This window comes from Limulus polyphemus, unplaced genomic scaffold, assembly GCF_000517525.1.
Source record: "Limulus polyphemus unplaced genomic scaffold, Limulus_polyphemus-2.1.2 Scaffold1268, whole genome shotgun sequence".
NCBI lineage: Eukaryota > Metazoa > Arthropoda > Merostomata > Xiphosura > Limulidae > Limulus > Limulus polyphemus.
Window position 1 is genome coordinate 186,116 of NW_013666878.1, and position 15,888 is coordinate 202,003.

Below are 15,888 nucleotides of genomic sequence, written 5' to 3' on the forward strand. Positions count from 1 at the left end.
TATGTCTTTAAGTCTCAAAACTACGTGTGTGGTCTTTCTTTTATGTATTGCATTATAACAGTTTGTGAAAAATCTGTATGTGATGGAGAAAAATGGATATTTCCGGATTCAGCATACAGGAATTACTGTATAACATGTAACAATTTCAAGACAATAAAACCATCGCAGGCCTGTGTTATGGTTGTAAAAATCATTACAGAGAATTCAACCTCAGCACCTGTTAACTGTAAAAATGCACCTTCATGTATACATAGTATTATATTATAGTACACATTCTTAGCTATTAAATACACCTTAAATGTTCAAAACGTGGTAGCTATTTTGAAAAATAATTCAAATATTGTTTAGTTGGGCTTTGATTTGATTATGTTGTGGAATTTGTATACATTCCAAAATATATATTTCAAATACAAGTACCTTTAAGTTCCATCTGCTGCACTTCTAAACTTCCATATTTTTTTAATCTTTCATATTATTTATTACAAAAAAAACACCCACAACTGAATACAATATTTTGGGAAAGAATGATCAAAAATCTTAGCAATATTCTAAACAGACACATTTTACATAATTATATATGTGAAGCTTAGCATTTGAGATTCTATAGTTAACTTACAGTATTTATAGCCATTCTTGCTTCAAAGTTATCTACACAGCTAAGAACAAGGTCTACCCGTTTTCCTTTTAAGCTTCCATACCTAAAAAACATAAAATTGATATATCAGTGGTGCTTTATTGTAACTGTATCTACAATACTATTTTTAAGGAACAGTTTGTAACAAATGCTTTCCATTTTATTAGCAATTTTATTCACAATAAAATGATTTTAAAATGTTACGAATATGTAGCAGTTAAAGTGGATAACAAAAAAATCTGCCCTCAGCAGATTTGATGATGGGACCTTACTATGCTTTCCAAATTGCTTTACTAATTCAACAAACTAGACCCTAAAAACCAACCAGAAAATTCTTATCACACTCAAAACTTTCTTCATTTTTTTCAACGTAGAAATAACTTCCAAGCTTGTAAACTAAAACTAAAGCAATGTTAACTTGAAAATGAAATCAAACAGCTGCCCACAAATGGAAGTAAAAGTCAGATAAATAGTTTAAAATTTACAACTTACAGTGAAGATAAAAAATTTGTTTCTTTAACAGTAGGTATAATTACCCCTAAACTGTACTACATTCAAGCAAATAAGAAAACATATATTCTCCTTCTGGTTTCCTAAGTTTCACAATAATTTGAATTTTAAATACTTCCACGAATAAAAAAAAAAAGGTTTGGATATAGAATAATAAACAATAGATGTGTCTAATGAGAGAAATTTAAATCTTGACCACCTGAAAATTACCTTTATTACAAAAAAATGAAGATTACATCTCAATTAGTCACTTGTGTAACACTATTATTAAAATTATAATAAAATAATTATCCAAAACTATCTTTTTTGATCTGTAAAATTATGAAAATAGACCTCTGACCTATACTTACTTCACTCTGTCCATGAAATGTTGGAAGTTTTCTACTGTTGTGATGTTATAATTGTAAGTTTCAAACTCCACATCAGGATTTATGAAACTGGAAATAGATCGAACACTCATGTAGTTTTTTCTACTTCATCTAATGACCATATTTTACTTTTACAAATGTTTCTTTCTTTGCACAAGATTTCCTCTACAGCAACAACTCTCAAACACAATGCACACTAAACCCAAGTGAAGTTAAATAATAAAAATGTAAGGTCCAATACATAAAACCACATTTACCCCAGTTTGTCATTTATCTCTTTATTTGATATTTGTATTTTCAGTCCTTGCCATTCCACAGTACCTGGTAACCTATTGAATGTGCATGTTCAATTAAAATAAAGTCAAAGTATTTTGATGTTTTTTTAGCTTGTTTTTCATATGGATAGTGATTTTATTGTTTCACCAAATACTTTGGACGAATATGGCATACTTAATGTTCTGACAAATATAGGATGGTTAACATTTTCACCAGCATGGGACAGTTAACATTCTGACCATCACTGGATGATTTACATTCTGGACACTGCAAAATTCTCATTATTCTGACCACTATGGGATGTATAACATTCTTATCGGTATTGGATGCCTAACATTTTGACTGGTATGGAGTATATGACATCCTAAACAATACAAGACATTTAACATTCTGACCAGTACAGGATGCTTTAACAGCAAAAGATACACAATAATAATAAAATGAAAGTGATTGCTGTGATTGGTAGTTCAAAAGTAGGGATGATGTCACACTACCTAGATTGCACACTGATAAATGTGCTGTGACAGGACTCCTTAATTTGAGGGAGAAAAACCTGTAGTTTGGCCAGAACTAAATGCTCTAATGTGTAAATCAAGTCAATCAATTAATCATTTTTGTTGTTTAAAAGAATATAGGTTAGTCATTTATCTACAAAAGTGTAGTATAAATTTGCCATATTTTGTTAAGGAAAAATGCACCATTAAAAAAGCAGCATTGTAAAGTAATTGAAATTAAAAGTAAATTTTTGATTTTGTGAGCTGGTTTCATGTGAGGCTTAATTTATTTTTTCTCATTATTTTTGTTACACATGTATTAAATAATGAAAGCTCTCTCATTGTTCTCATGAACTAAAAAAGTGGATACTGTTTATCTTTTTCTTAATACAGGTAAATACAAGTTGTATGTTTTAAGTCAAAATCATTCACAGAAAATGCAACTGTTTTATAATTGGTATGGTTTTAAAACCTTATTACATTATTGTTACTATGTTATACATCATTGCCACTCTCCTATACAATATTGTTACTGTGTTATACATCATTGCCACTCTCCTATACAATATTGTTACTATGTTATACATCGTTGCCACTCTCCTATACATTATTGTTACTGTGTTATACATCATTGCCACTCTCCTATATAATATTGTTACTGTGTTATACATCATTGCCACTCTCCTATACAATATTGTTACTATGTTATACATTATTGCCACTCTCCTATACATTATTGTTACTGTGTTATACATCATTGCCACTCTCCTATACAATATTGTTACTGTGTTATACATCATTGCCAATCTCCTATACATTATTGTTACTGTGTTATACATCATTGCCACTCTCCTATACATTATTATCACTGTGTTATACATCATTGTTTCTCTCCTATAGATTGTTATTACTGTTATACATCACTATCACTCTCCTATATATTATTGTTAGTTTTATACATCACTGTCCCTCTCCTATGCATTATTATCACTGTTTTATACATCATTGTTGCTCTCCTATACATCGTTATTACTGTGTTATACATCATTGTTTCTCTCCTATATATTGTTATTTCTGTTATACATCACTATCACTCTCCTATACATTATTGTTATACATCACAGTTATACATCACTGTCACTCTCCTATATATTATTGTCAAAGTTTTTATACATCACTGTCACTCTCCTATATATTATTGTTAAAGTTTTTATTCATCACTGTCACTCTCCTATACATTATGTCAAAATTTTATACATCACTGAGATTTTAAAGTTTAAATCTACTGCCATTAAATATGCTCTAAACATTCAACATACTTCACTAAAAATGAAAGTCTGAGAGTTGACATATTTCAATTTCCATTACCTTACAATGCTGGTTATTAACAACACTTTTTTCTTAACAAAATGTGGTAAAATTATACTAAACTTCTGTAGATAATAACTAACCTTTAATTTTTTGGTACTTGATTGACTGATGTGATTTACACATTAGAGCAGTTTAGCTCTGGTCAAAGTACAGGATCTTCTTCCTTCCAATATGAAGTCCGGTCACAGTACGGTTCTCAGTGTGCAACAAATATTTTATTTATTTTTAATAGCAAGGACCCAATGTAACTAAAGTGAGGATATTACTTTCACTTGAGGAATTTGGTTCTGGCCTTGGTATGGGCTCTATCTCCTCAAGTAATAATTCAATTTGAGTTAAGTAGTATCTATCCTCTTCATGACAGATAAAAAGAAATTTACTAAGCTACAATTCCTGCTTTTTCTAATTCATATGCTATGCATTAAATACATGTTATATATTAAATATTTATAAATTAAACAGTTGTTTAGTAGGTTTATTTTTTAAAGTAACTATCTAATTAAAGAAAGTAATGTGTCAGTATAACTGAAAACTTGTTTATTATTGGATAAACAGTGTATTATTTGTTAACCTGGTAAAAAAATGTAGCCATACAAATAGCACTCTACTTCCATGATAACAAACATTTATGTTTTCAAAGTAACTGTCATTCATGAAAGCTAAATGTACAAAATATGGAAGTATGTATCTCCAGGGCAAGGCCTAATGTTGCCACTCTTGGCCTAGCTGTATCTATATATATATAGTAATAATAAGCCTGGAAGCCTAAAAGTATGAAACCCAAACTAATACTTTGTACTATAATATTCGTTTTTAATTCTTATATTCTTTGTTTTTGGCACCTTTTATACTTTACTGAAAAAAATATAACTAGTAACTGTAGAAAAGTTTAGTGGCAGTCTTACAGCCACAATTATGCAACAAATGCTACATGGTGAATTTTATTTTCTGATTCTTGAGTTTGCAATTGGTGAATGTTTCAAACTTTCTACTATTATAAGCAAAAAGTTAAACAGAATTTCACAATTAACCACTAGCCTAATTGAAAACTTAAATCTGACTCTCAAAGAGTAAACAAATGATACAATACAAAAAAAAAATACAAAAGTAAAAAAGAAAGTCACAATAAATTAAATCATAAGCTCACAATTATAAACACAACTAGTTTATAAAGTCACCAACAGATGGTGCTATGAATATGATCAATGCAGCAGTGTAACTTCTGTAACCTCTGAATTGTGTGATTGTGACACTTCACTGCTTTGTGAAGCTTCCAGTGTATTTGGTTAATAGTTAAATTTCAAGAACTCGTAGGCCATAACTCCATGTTACAAGTGTCATGTGGTTAGAAAAACGAGTTAATAAAACTTAACGTACTAATGAACCAAACGTACTAACTTGATACAAAACATAAGTGGTAAAAACATTCTTACTTTAATGTCTTGGCAGCTGCTTCTACTTTACTCATACCAGCCTGGTGTGGTTGAAAAAACAGCCTGTTCATGTTAGCAAGCTCCACTTTGTCATAATCAAACAACAACAGCTGTAAATAAAATTACCCTTTCATAATTTATCTTAGAAGATGAGTCATACAATTACATATTTTTTATATATTTATTGCACATCTACACCATAAAATATGTGGTTCTAGGTGCACATAAGTATACATATAATGTATTTCTTCAGTTCCATTTATTTTGCTCAAGAAATTCAGCACTTTATTTGAATAAATAAGTTATTCTTAAGTTTATGCAAGATTTACACAAAAACTTTCAGATTCAAGTTTCACAAGTGTATGGTGTTATTATTTAACTCATATATTTAATAGTCTGTTTTTCTACTTTATAATGAAAAGCTCATAAGAATAATAGAACAGAAACATACTGCCTGATGAACAATTTATGCTAACACAATAGAAAGTGTCTTTTTAACCAAGTAATATACGTAACAAAAATTTGTCCCAAAAACACTAGTGTTTGTGAATTTCTTATTGCTTTGATATACATAAATGCTAAAGTTAAATATGCAAACCTTTCCAATCCCACACCTAGTAAGCATTTCAGCTGTCACACTTCCAACTCCTCCAATACCTACAACTGCAACAGTAAATTCTCTAATTTTCTAAAAGAAGGAAGAACAATCAATTAGTGATTAATAAATAATTCAAAATAAGTAGTAATTAATGAAAAATGCAGCATGCAAAATATCAAGATAAAATACTATTATATAACTAATATTAACTTCTGATCAGAGTAAGCTACCAATTTAAAGCTAAAAATCAACCTTGTAAAGAGAAATCCAATTATAGATACTTTATTTATTACCTGCTTACTTATAAAGATTAGAATGCATTGTTTTATCACTTGGGTACCTAAAACATCAACAATATTTTTGGTCATAATCCCAATAATATCTCAAGTGGTTTGACCAGCTTAGGAAGTTTAGGTTGGACCTAAATACACAAGTAATAGAAAAAGAAATTGTAAAAATTAAATATGATGTAGGGATGGCAATGCCAAAAAGTGCAGAAACAAGGTAGGGATGATACACAAACATACAAAAATCTCTACAAAAGTAGCCAGTAAATACTGAGTCAATCTTACAAGCTTATGGTTATTTGCCATTGTAAAACTGTAAAGCACCATTCAGCTTAAATGCTTTTGTTCAAACCTGAATTCATGCAATTGACAGGAATGTAATATTTAGTTGTAGATAAATGTTATTCTTGCAAAGATTTGGCTACTTATGTAGTGATTTTTGTATTCATCACGACTTTGTTTCTGTGTTTTCCGGCATTGCCATTCCTACATCATACTTAATTTTTGCAACTTTTTTTTATTACTTGTTTCTCCTCTTTTTTTCTAAACACTTTTATTGAAGTTGGTTGATAAGTGAACAGTTGTTATATTTTCATAATTCAATGGTGATATATATTGTTAATATCACATCAGTTTTGTCAGTTTCTCTAATTTTGGATTACAATAATGGCCAGTAAAGCTCATATGGTTCCTCCAGGATGGTACAAGCACCCCAGCAGGCTGGACCAATGTTAAGAGGATATTTATCAAACTTATGCTATCCAACTTTACCCCAACTCACTGCATGTGCATACAATTGACTCCACCAAACACTAGGGTCATGTCGATTAACAGGGAGGACATCATACAGATCCAAGGTCATGAAGTATGATACCATGAATACACACACAGCTGCCAGGCACAGCCCTACTGAAAATTTTAAGAAAAGTAGACCTCTACATAATGTATTGTTTTAATAATTCAGAAACAGGTGTTTTTAAACTCAGACATCAATAACGTGTACACAGATCTGTCAGTTGCATAAATATTTGATCTCCTTGATACCCTGAGTATTACTTCAGATTATTCTTTTGTTCTTTCTTTATTTTTACTACCATGCTTAGTGATAGACTAGATGTACTTCTGCAGGATCTCTGAAAGTTTTCTTGCTTTTGAAGTTCATATGTCATGCTGTGTTGTAGCCTCCAGAGTGCATAATTCTTCTGGTGATCCATGGCATGTACATATTTTACTGACACCATGACAGAACAAATTAGAAAATTAAGCATTCCTTATTTGGCATAATTTTAATGTCTACTGACTGACTGACAGACAACACACTACTGTATAGTTGTGTGAGTGGTTAAAACAGGTAACCCCTCTAGGTGGCCTTTGGCCCCCTTTTGGGGAAATTAAGCTAACAATGCAAAACAATCTCTAAAATAATTAAATATTAGAAAAAGCTAAATTTTCATGTTAAAAAGACAAACAAAGGCTTCCAAACCTCCATATTTCATAAGAACACTCGCACTGCACTTTATGTTCCTTGGAATTCCCTTCATGACCAATGCCAAAAGCTAGGTATATTAAAAAGTGCTACTTGTACAAATAAAATCATAAGTTCCATCATCAATTGTTTAAAAAAAATCTAAGATTTCAATTTTGTGTAAAAATAATCCCCCCACCATTGTTGTTAATAAAGTCATGCTTCCTTTGAAAATAAGCCACAAATTGACACAGAAAATGATTCTTTCAAAGATGTTCCTGTCACTTGTATTTTACTATTCATCCCAAACTTATCTCAGCTAAAACCAGTCAGAGAGTATAAATTTAACATTAAAGTACAACTTACATTTTTACCTGGAAAGAAGATAGCTCATTTACTACCGAAAAAGTATATGGATAATGTACAGATTGCCAAAGCTATTATATTGGTGAAATAAACACACAACTTTCTACTTATTTGCATGAACATTTAAAATCTACATCTCATGTTTTTCATCACATGTCTAGCAACAATCATTCTTTTGATTCTTCTAAGATAAAAATCTTCAGCAGAGAAGACAACATTAATAGACAAAAAAATAAAAGAAACCTATTAATAAAACAACATAACCCTATTCTTAAACAAATATAAAGGTGTTCATTTTTATCTATTTTAATTGATTCCTTCTCTCTTCTATATAGAATGAATTTCAATACTTACTCAGGCTTAAAAGCTTTACTTATATATTCCTCAATTTGATAGTTCAATAATAAATTATTTTATTAAGTTTACAATTGCTTAGTTACGTGTTAGTAGATTACTATTGATATAGATTCTCACATGATTCAATTTTTTAAATTAAATTCTGTTAGCCTTAGTTCTTGTACCACAAACCTGTAATCCTGGTGAAACATTGTGAATAAAACAAACAAACGTTTTGCTATATACAACTGATAAAAATGTGTGTGAATCTCTAAAACAGAACTGTAATAATAGAAAAACCAAAAAACTAGATACATTAAACATTCTAACCTATACTCATAATGAAAGTAACAATAATGAAACAAGTGTATACCTTACTTACAGAATACATGTGTAATGAAAAAGATTCATATTACATCCTTTGTCATAGTCTAGTAATTATTCCTATAGTGATAACTGAAATATTGTAATTACCTTTTCCGGTACCCAAGTCTATCCATTCAGTGTACTTGTAATAATGTACCTGTTTAACCCAAGTCTATACATTTAGTGTGCTTACTACTCCTGCACCTGTTTAACCCATGTCTATACATTTAGTGTGCTTACTACTCCTGTACCTGTTTAACCCATGTCTATACATTTAGTGTGCTTACTACTCCTGTACCTGTTTAAACCAAGTCTATTCATTCAGTGTACTTGTAATAATGTAACTGTTTAACCCAAGTCTATACATTTAGTGTGCTTACTACTCCTGTACCTGTTTAAACCAACTCTATCCATTCAGTGTGATTGCTCCTCATATACCTGTTTAACTCTTTCAGCACAGGCTCGGTCCCTGGGACCAACCTCGGAACCATTTTGTGCTTGTTATAGTTTTCATGCTATAGCTTTTAAATTGGTAAGCGAACGTTAATGAAATTTGGCAGATTATCAGTAAGTATTACAATGCTTTCATATGCAAAATATCAAATTTTTTTATTAAGTCTTAAGATTTGTAAAGCAATGTTTTTCTCATGCAGCTCACGTGCACTCACGTTACCGTATCAAATAACATAAAACTGACCTTTGGTCTGTGCAAAGTAATTTGTCTTGACTGTGTTTTAGTGGACTATTATTTTGTAAAATACAGTCACATTTCAATTATTATACATTATATATGTATATAGATTATTGCTATTTTGAAACAAACTCTTTAACCTATTTTTTGTAAAACACAGAACCGTAAATAAAGAAGTAAAGCAAACAATTATGTCTTCTAGTTATGACCTTTGTACTCGGTTGCTGCTTATCGTAGGTTGCTAACCCTTTAAAAATTGTGCATGTAGAGGATATGAAACAAATTTTTTTTAGGTTTATATATATATATATATATATATATATTTATTTATACACACATTTGAATAACTAAAAAAAATCATAAATTACTACATCAATACCATAGAATTCCACTATAATTTATCAAGCTTAGTAACTAAGATGTATTTTAGTGTAAAAAAAAATATGAAATTTAGAGCAGACTAAAGACACACCCTAAATTGTTAAAATATTGGTTCAAAAGAAAGAAATGGCACCAAGCCTGTTAAAATGGCTGAGAAAGCTACTAGGGGACATTTTGAGCTTCTGATTAGTTATTCATGTCATATATAGTAGTAAGTGTATATAAGGGAGTGTTTCCAAAAATGGATAGAGGTGGGCTGGTTGCCACTGTGTTTGATTTATTACATGAGCAAATAGAAAAGATGAGACCTTCTTAATTTATATTCTAGCTTGTCAATATCGGTAATTTGAATTTTTAATTCGTACGAAACTATAGACTTCACAAACATCTAATTTGAACCAGTGCTGCATTCAACATACCATGTGACAGTCAAAAATCGATGTTTATCTGTGTCTTTTAATATATACTTTTAAATTAAAAAAATTAGTAATGTATAGTACTAAAATTTGAATTATAATCTACAGGTTGATACCAAACTTATTGACAAAAATTCATGAAACAGTAGTTCATTAAAATTTTGAATGCAAGAAAACAAACAAGATGACATGGCCTTTCACCCATGACCCATTCAATTTGCTTGCTACTTATATACCAGTTTAACCCAAGTTTATACGTTCAGCATGCTTACTGTTCGTGTACCTGTTTTAACACAAATTTATCAATTCAGTGCTTGCTACTCATGTACAAGTTCAATAAAGTTCAGCCAATTTGGTGCTTGCTAGGCTATTTTTACAGCTAATGTTTATTTAAGGTTTGAAGTAGAAAAAATATCTTTCATACAAATAAGAACATGCTAAAATTTCCATTTTAGGCAGATTTCTACTCATTGATTTTATTATTGAATATTACATTTTACAACTACAAAACACTGAAATATTCTATACTTCTCAGTGAACTTGTAAATAAAGTAAAAATTGGTGTTCCCAAGAAAACAGCTGACTAATTCAATGAAGAAGGTTAAATCACAATGAATAAAAATCATTCCTATAAACCAGAATATGTATTGCAGAAATATTTTTCAGAAAACTGACTGGCAATGCATCTAATATACTTTTTAAATTAAACAAAGCAGTGTTTCAACTGATATGAGAGAAAACAGAGCTTATGAAAAATTCTAAATAATAACAAACAACAGTGTGTGTGTAATACCTGAAAATTAACTACAAGTTTTAAATACATGTACTGTGAAAATATTTTTTTTATTGTAAGTAATTGCTAACATTTATCAGAATATGTACATTTAAATAGCCACTTCAAAAATGAACAATGAGAATAAAACATTTTCACATTTGCATTATCATCAGTTTATGAATATACTCAGAATAAACATTTTAAATCTAATATTGAAACACTTTAAAGTAAAGGCTTTATAACGGCACCAGTAATAAAAACAAAAATACAACTCAAGCTAGTGATTAACCACAAAGTTTTCCTTACTCTCATCAATATAAGTATTACTGCAATAGTTACTCTCATATGTAGAAATTATCTTGACTCCAAAATGAACACAAAATTATTTCATTTTTCTTATTTATTATTATGTTCATATTTATTCATCTTATTCTCTATTTTCAGTTGAGATTTCTTTGGGATTTGTTTACACATAATATAGGCACAATCTTGATTATAGTTAATAGACTAATACTATATCATAGTTCGACAAAATGGCTGACTAGGTAGTACTTAGGTTTTTGTTGCGATAACCATAGTACATAGTTGTGTTTAATTTAATGCATCACCCTATGTAAATATCTTGATCAGATGTCTTATTAATAGTCAATAATTGTCCTGCACTGAATTGTAATCTTGCCTAGTGGAAAATAAAATAGAACTAAAGACTGATATTCCAGATGTTTCTGAACACAGAGAATGACTTAGATATTGCTTGAAACTCAGAAGTGTTACAAGTTTGAATTAATAGGAGTTTCTTAGTGTTGTATCATCAAGCAGATTGTTATGACATGAACATCCAACATGCTTCCTCATGGCAGTTTGTTCATCACTGATCTTTACAAAACTTATTTCCAAGTTATGAATAAATCAAAAGACAGAAACAAACCTCATAGTTTTCCACAATTCCCATTCTCTTCAGAGCCATCAACCGGCTAAAAAACCAAATAAAAAACATAAGATATCTATACCTATATATATACACCCATTCATACATACACACAGATAATGATGGAAAAAAAATTAATAGATAGATGTAAAATAAGACATTTAGATACATATACAAGGAAACAGAGAGGCAGACACAGGTATATAAATATTAATCATCTGAAGCATCTTGTTTATGAGCTGCAATTGTGTTTAGTTCAGGTTTGAATAAAACATTATGTATCAGTCACATTATAGCTGTTAATGGGATACAACTGTATTTGATGTTTCAGTCATGCTATAGCTGTTATTGAGCTGCAACTGTATTTAACGTATCAGTCACGTTGTGGGCGTTAATGGGCTACAACTGTTCGTTTCAGAAAAAAAAATCATTACTGAATAAATATATTTACGTGTAGGTTTCATTTAACAATTGAAAATAACTTATTTTCATGAAAGTACCCACTCAATAAGTTGTACATATTTTTTTAAAGAAAAACACTTACTTTGAAAGCAACAACATTTTAAGCTTGAAATCTAAAAGATTTTATCATATTTCAAACATAATATATATTAGAGAAAAAATCACCTCTTTTTGTTCTACAAATACAGGGAAATTTGCTAAATAAAAAATAATATTCTATTCTAAAATAAGCAAAAGTAAATTTTATTTTCCAAAATAGTTAATTTAATATTTTCAATCCACAACAAATTGTTATGTACTGTATCTCTTTAAAAATCGAAAGATGGCTTTAATTTGTACATTTAAATTTACTGGTACAGCTAAAATACTTAAGCCAACAGTAACTACTGTATGGTGTCCAACTAAAGTAGCTTAAAAAGAAACCAAAAATGTCTGAAGTACTACTGGTTGGTGTAGTATATAGGTAAAAATCAAAACAAAAGGTTAATCAAAAACTTGGATTCCCATTGAATTGAGGAAATATTTAAGAAGTGAACTAAAAATCGTCTTAGCAGAATACAGCAAAAAAGTGGGGTTAAATGTGAATGTTTTTACTGTGAGTGCCATTGTTGGGAGTTTGTTTTAGGATGTTCATTATTATTATTGTCATCATTTTAAATAAGTTCTTGAGCTATAACTTTTCAATTTGGGCTGCTCTTACTAAGATTCTTGAAGAGACTGATGGTGTTGAGTTTTTCATGACCAGAAGAAGTTAAACAGTATTAAAAACTGGGACAGAGCATGAAATACAATGTGAAACTTGTGGTAAGTATTACAGATATAAATAATTTACTATTGAATGTGATATCCCTGCAAAATAATGCATAATGAAATACATTTCCCTATTTCAATTTGGAATAAATATTGAAATACTTATATAAGTTATATTATTATACAAACAAAACATCAATATTAAAAGCATACGGCATACTGCCAGAAAATTTTTTCATTTTGTGCAAGACTAATTAACACTAAATTCCCAGCAATTTGTAAGACTACAATGTAAATACTGCACAATCTACTTGTTAAATTAACCTTCTTCAGCTCCATCTGTAGCAATATCTTAAGCAAGATCATATACATCACACAAGTGTCAATGGGTCATATAAATTATATATATATATACAAATGTTTTTAAATTTTAGGTATTTAAACGCAATAATAGATTCACACATAAAAAATACGACTAATGAAGTCTGAATACCACTAGTCTGCCTCATATTTCTTTGGTTGAAAGAGTCACAATAAGCGTTAAGATTTAATAGAGACAGAAGCTGAGAAGGCACACTATACTATATGATATATCATGTCTATACCTGTACGGATTGGAGTCTACAACCTCAGCACTCATGCTCGTAATTTTGTCCCTAACAGTAACAGTTTCAACACTTTCATTCTCTTTCTTTTGACGTAGTTGATCTTCCAAGATCTTTATTTTGGCTATCAATTCTTCTACTGAACTCATTATTCAAAATTTCTCAATAATAGTTAGTCTAGTAACACCATATGTTATACACTGCTATTATCCTTAGTACAGTCTAATTAACGCTCCACGTACTACTGCTTACAACAAGCAGTACGACTTTAAATCTAATTTTTCTCGGATGGACACGTGAAGCTACACAGTAGCTCCATCTAGAATAACATTTTAAAAATCTCAAGTGATATACTTTTTTTTGCGAGTTATGGGAGCGCCATCAGCAGATGATATGCCTCCAATTTCACCGATCTGATCTAGTTGAACTAGATACATTCGTCACTCTGCCATTTAGCATTAAGGAAAAGTTGGTAGTTACATATACATACATACATTTTTTCCCCATTTTCTTTTTTATTATTATACTTTTTTGTTGTTGTGTTTGTAGTTAATTGTGTTACACTAAAAATCCTACAAGGTCGTGTTATTGGAAAATACATAAGGAAAAAGTTTACATAGTTAGTTCTTCTCGACTGAGGCCACTCCAGCCAATGGAGACAAGGACAAAACAAGTAGCCCTATTAGTAAGAAGAAAAGGACATTAAATTTTTATGTTATTTATTATAACGAAGTTACAGATATATTGCGGGATAGAGACAATTCATAGTTAATAGAGAAAGGTAGGTAAAAGGGACTTTTATGTTACCCATCTGTTGTTTTATGGCTACTCGATCTCTTTGGTAATATGTACATTCCATGAAAGCGTGTTCTGGGTGTTCAAAAATTGAACAATGGCTCCATTTACCATTTGGGTGTACTTTTATTTGGTACAGATGCCCATTTAGACCTGTGCAATTAAACCGGAGGCGTGTGATAATAACTTCTTGATGTCTGTTCGTACATTCATACTTGATGTGAGAAGAAACAACAGGAACAATTTTCTTGTAGATATTGGAATGTTGCACGGAATTCCATCTACGCTGCCAGGTGTCTAAAATGAATTAATAAACTTGACCATAGAGGTCACGAAGTTCAATAGAAACTTTGTGACCCCAGGATATGCTAACGCATTCTTTGCAAAATGATCAACTATCTCATTTCCCTGGATTCCTATATGGCTAGGGACCCAAAGAAATTTGATGACCGTACGGCGACATAATCGGATAAGGTATATAAATACTTCACTCAGTAACATTGGGTTAGATGTAAAGGAACCGTTCTTAATCGAAAGTAATGAACTTAAAGAATCACTGACTACCAGAGCTTTCGTAACCTCGGAATCTTCCAGCCACAGAAGGGCTTGTAAGATAGCAAACAGTTCAGCCTTATATACAGAAGCTCGGAGATCTAGTTATGGAATCTGACAAAGTGGTATTAAATGACGGTCGTGAGACATATCTTGTTTGGGGTAATCTCTCTCCTCTAGATCTCACTATTGTAGACAGTAAACTTGCTAGTCTTGCTACCTGGGATGTTCTAGATGATGACCTGGGAAGTGACCACCTCCCGGTCATTACATCTGTTAAGATCCCTCTTGAAGTTAGGAGTACAACGGCCTTCTGTAACTTTAACAAAGCAAACTGGCTCAACTTCCATACGTTCCTTGATTCTTCCATTCAAAACATAGATATGTCTTCTTCTGTTGAATCTGTACATTCTCGTCTAATAACTATTATTTTGGAAGGAGCAGAGAAATTTATCCCACTATCAACCACAGACTGTGGAAAACATAAACCCCTTATTGGAATATGGAATGTGAGAAAGCAGTTAAACAAAAACACAAGAGTAGGAAGAAAGCTCTTAAAACCCGTCTCTTAGACGATTATATTGAGTATAAAAAGCAGAAGGCCATTTGTCAACGTACGGTTCGAGAACTCCAACAACGATTCTGGCATAATTACTGCTCTAGTTTCAACCGTTCATCAAATTTAAGTAAAATATGGAAATTCGTAAAGCGTATGAATGGTGGGGGTTCTATCTGTATTCCTACCCTTAAAACTCTTGGATCAACATATCTGGCGGATGTTGAAAAGGCAAATGCGCTATCTGATCAATTTGCCCACATCAGCAGTTCCGACAATTATTCACTCGAATTATTTGAACATGACTACTATGCCACCTTTACAAAGAAGCCAAACAATAGTAAAGGGTTGAATGCTCAATTCACGATCGGTGAAATTAACCGAGCAATAAAGACATCTAAAAACTCGGCCCCTGGTGACGATCGAATTCCTTATAAAATCTATAAAAATGTTTCGCCCAATTTTTTGTTAAA

At 30.9% G+C, this 15,888-nt stretch overlaps 1 protein-coding gene across 2 annotated transcripts in view; it reads right to left on the reverse strand.

Annotated features, from left to right (window-relative positions):
- Positions 1–13,800, reverse strand: part of LOC106462860 (ubiquitin-like modifier-activating enzyme 5) — a 37,612-nt gene extending 23,812 nt beyond the window's left edge. The window contains exons 1-6 of one of the 2 annotated variants that reach the window (XM_022390249.1): positions 13,513–13,800; positions 11,696–11,741; positions 5,685–5,774; positions 5,087–5,196; positions 1,495–1,581; positions 617–698 (exon numbers count right to left, since the gene is read on the reverse strand). In XM_022390249.1, coding sequence (XP_022245957.1) covers positions 617–698; positions 1,495–1,581; positions 5,087–5,196; positions 5,685–5,774; positions 11,696–11,741; positions 13,513–13,661 — 564 coding nt within the window. In that variant the 5' untranslated portion in view covers positions 13,662–13,800. The remainder of the gene's footprint in view (positions 1–616; positions 699–1,494; positions 1,582–5,086; positions 5,197–5,684; positions 5,775–11,695; positions 11,742–13,512) is intronic. The other variant, XM_013922823.2, reaches the window with a different exon arrangement.
- Between the last annotated feature and the right edge of the window lie 2,088 nt (positions 13,801–15,888).